The 8,652-nt window shown below is 47.2% G+C and overlaps 1 protein-coding gene across 3 annotated transcripts in view; it reads left to right on the top strand.

The window, feature by feature from the left end:
- CCDC149 (coiled-coil domain containing 149) overlaps positions 1-7,137 on the top strand; it is a 107,389-nt gene extending 100,252 nt beyond the window's left edge. For all 3 annotated transcript variants that reach the window (XM_023534148.1, XM_011365280.2, XM_011365273.2), the window contains exon 12: positions 4,417-7,137. In XM_023534148.1, the coding sequence (XP_023389916.1) occupies positions 4,417-4,847 (431 nt within the window). In that variant the 3' untranslated portion in view covers positions 4,848-7,137. The remainder of the gene's footprint in view (positions 1-4,416) is intronic.
- The last annotated feature ends 1,515 nt before the right edge of the window (positions 7,138-8,652 follow it).

Below are 8,652 nucleotides of genomic sequence, written 5' to 3'. Positions count from 1 at the left end.
CTTCAAGGAGAAGGTGGAGGTAGAGCTGACTCTTGAAGTTAATCATCTGGATACATAAAGGAATGATGATCATGGAGGAATTAGCCACCTAAGCAAAGGTGCAGAGGGCAGGTCAGGGATGCCATGAAGCTTCCGTGTGGCTGGAGTGTAGGGGGATGCCAGGAGGAAAGTTGGGGTGTCAGGTAGAAAGATCAATGGCTATTGGGTCATCGAAGTCATTAAGTGTCAGGCTAAGAGCCTGGGCTCTGTTTCGGAGGCAGGGGCAGCCTTCGAAGGTTTCATAGCATAGGAAAGGAATGGTCAGATTCGTGTTTCACAGTGTTTCCTAAACTGTCATGTGCACCGAATCACCTGGGGTCTTGTTAAAATGCACATTCTGGACCACTCGTTCTGGAGCAGGACCCAATATCCTGCATGTCTAACAATCTCCCAGGTGATGCCACCGCCCCTGGCTCATGGACCCCACTTTGAGTAGCAAAGCTTTAGGGAAGGTCCTTCTGCCAACAGGCTGGATGAGAGCAGGAGACTAGAAACAAAGACCTGTTAGGATCTACATTATCCTGGTTGAGCAGATCTGAATAGCTCCTTTTTAAATCAAGGCTTGCTTTATTCATTCATTTATACATTACGAATTTCACTATAGGTACAAGTGATGGTCTCATTTCCAGGTGCAATACTGAGGACAGTGAGTTCAGAGAGTAAAACATAGTTGTCCACACCTACTTACAGGCTTTAGAAAGCAAAATGCAGAGTAGGTCAAACTTCTGTCCCTGGGATTTTGTCTGTGGATGTCACATAGGCTGAAGAGAAAGAGAATGGCTTCTTCTGAAGGTAAGAAGAAGCAAATGTGTAGCAGGAGGGATAGCGAGGTGTGGGGGTGGGGACAGCAGTCGCACCTGCCCGGCTGAGCTGAGACGCAGTGTCATCTTCCACAGCGATTCCAGCCTGTCGACTGCCATGGCCACCACTTCTGCCGACATCATGTCTCTTGCTCGCTCTGCCCACCCTTCTTCATCTTAGTTTCATTTCTGTCTTACGATCCATGCGATCTCACTAATACTTCATTTCTTCTGGAGTTTCTCAGAGTTTTTACCAGGGTTCAGCTATTTTTAAGTTTCTTAAAACACTAAGAACTAAAACACTAGTTACTTAAACACTATTTTAAGAAACTAAATGCTCAAAAACACTTCTAGTTATTTAAATAAATAGATGCTCAAAACATCCTATTCTTAAGAAATACCTTCATGCATTGTATTAAAATTAAAGTAGATCACATACATAACAATAGTTACATGTTGCAGAAATTCTAAGCTGCATTTTAATTCAAACGTTTTAGATTATATAGGTTTTTTTTAGGTTGTCTCTACTTGGATTTATGCATTTTTAAATACACAGTCTTTCTAAGTTATATCAATAATCCTCAAAAATTCATATAATTCTTATAAACAGTCACAACATACCTATCACCTGCCAGGGCCTGGGTTCATGAACTACCAGGAGTCATTGTACTTGTTTTCGGAACGCTTACCTGTTCATTGGCTGAGGCCATGATAAGTCACATCCTGCTGAATCTTGGGAAAATATGCCCAAGCGATTTATACAGAGAGGCTTTAGAGAACCAGGCCACAAATAGGGAGAGTCTGCACTGAGAAAGGAGAAGAGTGGGCAGATGCAAGAAACAGTTTTGAGTATCCCAGCTCAGGCTGCTATAACAAAATGCCATAAATTAGGTGGCTTCAACAACAAATGTTTATTTCTCACCGTTCTGGAAACTGGGACGTCCGAGGTGAAGGTGCTAACACATTCAGTGTCTGGTGAGGGTCCTCTTTCTGGCTTGTAGATGACCACCTTCTTGCTATATCTTCACTCTGTGGCCGAGAGGCAGAGAGAGAGAGAAAGGGCAAGCGTGAGACATTGAGAAAAAAAGAGAGAAGCGGGGAGAGCGGGAAAGAAGGAAGGGAAGGAGGGGGAGAGGGGGAGAGAGAATTTAAAGCCTTTCTCCACCCTCGCGCCTGCCCTGACCCTCAGTTTGTTCCCCAGGGGCATCCTAAATTTTTAGTGTATACCACCAGAAAAAATTTTATAGCTCTGCAAGTAGATAAGAATCCCCTGTGGATGATGAGATCCTTTCTAGGTTTCTGCTATTAAAAGCAATGTTGTAGTGAGCACCTAGGTCCATATGTCTTGAAAGATTTGAGTCGATATCCATAGGTAGATTCCTAATAATGGAATTACTGGGTCAAAGGGCAAATGCATTTAGGATTGCAATAGATACTGCCCAAATGCCCTTTCAAAGAATTTTCCTGATTTTTATTCTCTTTAGTCATACGTGATTGTACCCATCTCCCCATACCCTCAGCAACACTGAGTTTTATCAAACTTTTAAAATTTTGCCAATCTGGTAAATGAAAAATTACATCTTGTTACAATTTAGATTTTTAAATTTTGAGCGATGTTCTGAATCATTTCATGTGTTTGCCGTCCATTTGTATTTCCTTGTGAATTGCTGTTTGTGTTCAAGACTTATATACCTTTTGAAAATTGTGGTACATTCAAATGAACTGATTCGAGCCATAATAACATGGTTCAGTCTCATAAACACAAACCAATACAGATACAAACCAGCACATACAGTATGGTTTTAGTATATGAAGTTCGAAGACCAGGCAAAACTCATCCTTGGTGTCTGAAGTAGGATATTCGTCACCCTTGGCAGAAGATAAGTGACTAGGAAAGGGGACTGGACTGGTGGCCTGGACCAGGATATGTTTGTAAGGGATTGGTAATACTTTGTTTCTTGTCTTGGCTGCTCATTGAATAGCGTGTTTACTTTGTGAAAATTTGTTGAGCTCTAGACTTAGGATTCGTGCACTTCTATGTATGTTATACTTCCATCAGAAAAAAAAAAAGAGGAAAATGAGGAACTATTTCTTGCTCACGTGCTTGAATGCTTAGAAGTTTCCAAGCTCAGTGAACAAGTCCGGTGAGGCCCCGAGTACATTCTAGAATGAGGTAAACATGTAAAATGCTGAGCGTTAGCCTAGCACAGAAAATCACCTGATGTGTGGTAAGAGTCATTTCAGAGAGATTTAGAGAAACCAGATGGTGCAGACAGACTGAAAGGCCACATGGAATGGACAGAAGGACACGTGTAGGGGGGGAACCATGGGAAATGAGGCTGCAGGGCCAAGTAGGAACAGATCAGGTAGGACCTCATGACGGACCTAAGTGAAAAGAACTGAAATGTCTCCTCAAAGTGGCCAGGCTCCAGCAAAACTTTTACACAGGGAAGTGCGTGGTGAGAATGGGTCAGCTTCCTTTCTAACCCTCCTACAGTTCGCCCTCAGCGCCCCCAGGTTCCGGCTCTCAGTCCGAAGGCATACCTGCACGTATCTGATGCGAGCCTGACAGCAGTGGGGTTCTACTCTGGTTCCATTGTGGGGAACCCCGGAAGTGTTCCCCGGGGCCCTCAACCCTGGAGGCTTCTGCCTAGGCTGACCTCAGCCCAGTGAGCCTCTTGCATACATTGCATCACTGTGTGGCATGAGGGCTAAGAAAACCTTGACTTTTAGGAACCTCAGAGCCTCGTGTTGGATGCACATGCCCAGGTGTGAAAAGTTCACTCACCCACTGCTTCCCAGTCATGCGGAGCCACCGTTGCTTGCTAGGTCCCGGAGAGACATCAGAGAGTCTTCCTCCTCATTTCGTATCTGAGAAAAGGAGGCCAGACAGGTCCCCTGATCACAAAGCCAGCGAGTAGGAAAATGGGGCCTAGACACTGCTCTCGGGGGGCCGAGTTCTCTCCCGCCACCTTCAGCTGTAGCTTGAGAATGTCTCCTATAGAGAAGGGGTTTAGGGACAACAATTTAATTGGGGTCAGAGGGAGCTTGAAACTGCTTTCGCATGTCGTTTTATTTGAAATCGAGGAAACATCAGTGTCTGCACCAAAAAATGAGCTGCTGATGGAGAATGGGGTTTGGCGGACACTCGTTCCTCCCTGAGCGCTGCTTTTGTTTTCCACTCCGAAGGCATCCACTTTTTATTTCTAAAGAGCCCCAGGTCTTCGCTGAGCTACAGAATGTACAAAACCTTTGTCCTCGATGTAAATATTTAATGGGCACAAGGAGCCACCGCTAGAGAGTGAAGCAGGAGATAATGAGGGGCCTCGAAACGATGCATCATGAACGTGGCCCAGGTGCTCGCTTTCCCTCCCTTAATGACATAGTGATCACCCAAGTGCCTGCGGCTTTCTTTTGTGAACTCAAGTCCCATGTTTCCCTTCAGCAAGGGGGACAGGAGCCTAAAAGCATTTTCTATCTCGGAGGCCCTGTGACAGCGGGCGGGAGGCCGGGAGGAGAGGGGATGTGAGCGCTGACTTCCAGGCAGAGGTTTGATGCTGTCCTCCGTCTGTTCCAGGGGAGGCTCAGAAGCAAGCACGAGATGAAAGCTGTGCCGCTGCTGAGGTGTTGACAGCGCTGGAGGATGCCGGGAGGCCCGCTGTCAACTCCCCAGCAAATCAGGGCCACGGGAGCCAGCGCAAGCACTTTCATCCTTCGTTACCCCAGTTACCTTCCCAGGAAGAAGTAAACAGGCTTGGAAGGGAAATAACGAAACTGACAGAGGAACAGGCAGCTGCAGACCCAGAAGGGGTCAGGAGAGAGAGTCCCGTGGAGGGTCAGGGGCACGAGATGGGGCCGTCCCCTTCGAGCCTGGCTTCCAAGGGGGAGCTCCCCAAATCTTGCCAGGACTCCTTTGAGTCCAGCCAGCCAGAGGCTGAAGCATCCACCCTGGAAGATGGCAGGGAGAGCCCAGAGAGTGGAGACCCACAGAGCGCCATGAAAACATGAAGGAGGGAGGGACCTGGCGTGATGACACATGGAAGGCACTGGGGACAGTAAAGAATTAAGCCTCAGAACAGCTCGCTGAAGTCACATTCTCCTAAAACACCTCCAAGTCTGCAAGTGAGAACAGGCACGGATCGTTTTGCATACTGTGAATATTCTGACGATGCCAGCACGGTTTGATTTATTAAATGCCGGTCCTCAGGCTTCTCAGTGTCATTTCTTTCTGCCGAAGATGCACTGCTGTGAACATGGCCAGGCACGGAATCGCGTCCGCCATATGGCTGGTTTTCAGCATCCGTCTTTCTGTCAGCATTTGTTTTATTAGAGATAAGATGTTTTTCTATTAGCGTTTAATGTTGTCGATCAAAATTATGGGAAGAGCTTGAAACGGATGGGATTTTTAAGCAGGTCTTCGTCTTTGTGATGGTGAGGCGGCTGGAGAGAAAGGTATAATTGAGCATAATGGGTCCGGAGGGCCCGCCGCTCCACTTCATCATGTCAGGGCCCAGTAGGACCTCCCGTCATGGGTGTTCTTGGCGCCCTGCCTGTAGCTCTGTCTGTCGTGGCACCGACTGGTGGGTAGGAAGGGGCTTAACGGGCTCAGAAGGTTGGGCTTCCGGTTTGAAATCCACAGCCCCTGTGGAGACCTGTTTGCTGACTGCTAGAGCTGAGCTTTCCAGCCTGTAATTCTGGAGGATTAATCGACCCGGATTGATGGGGAGATAAGAAAGGAGGAAGGGGACTCCAGGGATATTTTGATTTTTTGTTTCTGAGATGAAATGAGGGTCAGAACCTGGAAACGCTATTTCTCTCATTCAGCCTGTGCTGCATATGGGTTTTTATGGCGATGTGGGGTTCGGGCAAGATACAGCTGCTTAAGGCCAATCCAGTTCCTCCTCGTACCACCTGAAACTTCAAACCTTTCATTCCTCCAACAGAACGGTGAGGCTGTCTCCACTGCGCAGCCTGGTACAGGGATCTGAAAACCAGACACAGACCTCATGGCCCTGTAATGGAAGACAGAGGAAAACGAATAACTTTATTCCTGTGAAGGGCAACCGTAGAACCATGTACTAGCTCCAAGGGTGGGAAAGGAGGGAGTGGTGGACCCTGCCTGGTTCTCTCTTTGGGGATAAAATTAGCTTTTCTCAGCAGCATCTGGCACTGCAGAACATTGAAGGCTCATCAAACGATAGAACTTTCTTTGAGCCGAACTCAGTTCACGTCCCCAGGAACACCTGGTACCAGATCCCAAAGCTTAAAACGCCCCCGAGAACCAGAATCACTCCTTCGAGAGGCCCTCCTGCAGGAAAAGGAGAGGCTCCCAAGGCGAGAAAGGTGGAAAATTCATCTCAAACATCAGATGTTTACACCAGGCCTGTGATCCCAGGTGTGAACCGCACACGGGTGGCCAGTTCTCCCTGGCCCTTCCCCGCCCCGTTTCATCTCCCGGCAACACTCCGCTAGCAGAGCGGGCGTGCCGATGCCGTCAGACTCTGTGCGGTCTCCCTCTGAAGGAGGGGGCAGTGCAGACAAGAAGATTCAGTCCTTTGCCACATGCACGTTGGGGCGGGAGGGACCTCCAGCTGCTTTCTCTCCACTCACCAGAGCTCAACTCCACTGGGGGCAGAGGAGCACACCCGAGTCCTGGTGAGCTGGACATACCATTCGCCCCCGCCTGCCAGGCCCCAATGCCCCCGTTCCTCCCTCTGTGCTCCAGCTTCTCCCCAGCCCCCAGGCCCATCCTCTTAACTTGCCCTCCAGGGAAGCCTGTTTTTTTGCAGCTGCAGAGCGTGCATAGCCCACCAGCTACAGAAATAATTTTCCTGCTGCACTAGGCCTTAACTGTCTGCAAATGTTCAGCACTACTGCATAGAACACCAGAGCCACCAAAGGAGAACACAGCTACCATAGTAATAAAAAGAAAAATCCCTCCCCTCAGAAGCTCTGGTTTTGACACCCAGTCGGCCAGGTGCATGTCTTTAGGGTTCATTCATCACCTGGAAACCCGGCTTATCATAAACTCCCAACGCATTCCATCATGGGCAGGAAAACTATTGTGAGCACCAGAGAGTCTGGGCTGAGGGGCAGAGAGGTCATAGGGAGCGATCACCTAAACTGTGTGTGCAGTTGGCCTGGGAAAGATTTAGAAGGTTTTAGATGGCATTGGAACCAATGAGTTTATCTGTCACATGTGTAACTTGACGATGCACATGTAACACTGTCACACCTCTGCTATCTCAACCCAATGTGGTTCTTCTGGGCCACAGACATTAAAGAGAGCTTCATCAATGACTTACTGTTGTCTTTGTCTTTTTAAGAATTATTGAGAGAGTGTGCAGCATTCTCTCCCCTACTCCATCAGATAAACCTGCATGAGTCAGGTATTCTCAGCTATAATTCATACTTGAAGAAACTTACACAATAGAGAAATGAATCATACTGCATAATAAGAACTTCAGAAGTAGGGCATTCTGGGGCTGGTTCATTCAAGAAAGTCATCGAGGGTCTGGGTTTCCATCTTTCTGCTCTGTCCCCCTTTGTGTCAGCTACTTCCTCAAGCTAACGAGATGGCTGCAATAGCTCCAGGCATCACCTGCTGTGACTTTTGTCTTCGAAGGCAGAAGTTTTCTCCCCATGTGTGTGTGTGTGAATGTATGTGTGTCTTTGTGTGTGTGTTTAAGAACAAAAAACCCAGTTCTTGTCACATTTCATTGGTAAGAATTGTCACATGCCTATGTCTAAACAATGGCAAGGAAGGTGAAATTCTGTGATGGGTTTAGGGTCATCGAGATCACCCTCTGCATTGGGAAGGGGCCGGTGCCTGGAAAGGCAGACTCTAAAAGAGTAAACACCAAATAAAATCAGGTCTTGAGAGGTATAGGAGAAGAGGGAATAGATTTGAGCAGGCCACCAGCGGCATTGTCTCTGCACCCCACATGTCTGTTTTTGTTGGATTTGCTCCCCCTTAAAAAGCCAGAATATTATGTTACTGAGTATGGGGTTGGGAGAAAGGGTGGTAGTTATTGTTGGTTGGTTTGTTAGTTAAGAAAAATGCCATCTCATCTCACTTCTTCCCTGGCTTCTTTATCATCTGTCCTGTTTTGTAGCTGGAACGTTCCTACCTTTTTTTTTTTTTTTTCTTTTTACCTCTTCAAGTATGTCTCCTTCTATTATTTTTCCAGCTCGGTTGCCAGCGGGATGCAGAACAGTCTGGATAAATGAAACAGAGCTGACAGGTCTCTTAATGAAAGCTTGTTTGCATACATTGCATTTCTTGCGATCGCTCTGTACCTGAGAGCTTTTAGGTGAGGATTTTTACATATGAGTGTTTGTTGTTCTTTTAATTAAGGCCTGTGAAAATGGATTGGTTTCTGTAAACCAGGCATTTCTCATCTCTAACTCCTTTCATTTCCAAGCCTCCTCTGCCCACCTTCCTCTCCCCTTCCTCCTTTCCTCCTCTCCCGCACAGCTACTCCCTGAGCTTCTCTAGCTGGGAGGCTTCTGATGGCATCCAGCTCAGTCCCGTCTAGAACCTCCTCCCAGGTGGCCATCTTAAGTAAGCTAAATTCGTTTTCCCATCGTTGTTTCTCTTCTGTGCCCTCCCTCCCAAACTCACACCACCATCACAATGTGAAGTCCTAAAAAAAGATTCTGCTATCCGTCATTCACATGTTGGGGTGCATTTTTGTATATGTTCTTCCTACAGAAGCATTTACACCCCAATTCACTATGCGATATAAAATGTTCAATCTCCTCCTCAAGGAATTTCAAAGACCAGTTCCTTGCTCCTTGGGGTTCCCGTCCC

The sequence above is a fragment of the Pteropus vampyrus genome, unplaced genomic scaffold (genome assembly GCF_000151845.1).
Source record: "Pteropus vampyrus isolate Shadow unplaced genomic scaffold, Pvam_2.0 Scaffold5, whole genome shotgun sequence".
Lineage (NCBI taxonomy): Eukaryota > Metazoa > Chordata > Mammalia > Chiroptera > Pteropodidae > Pteropus > Pteropus vampyrus.
This window is presented reverse-complemented; position numbering and strand designations above follow the sequence as displayed.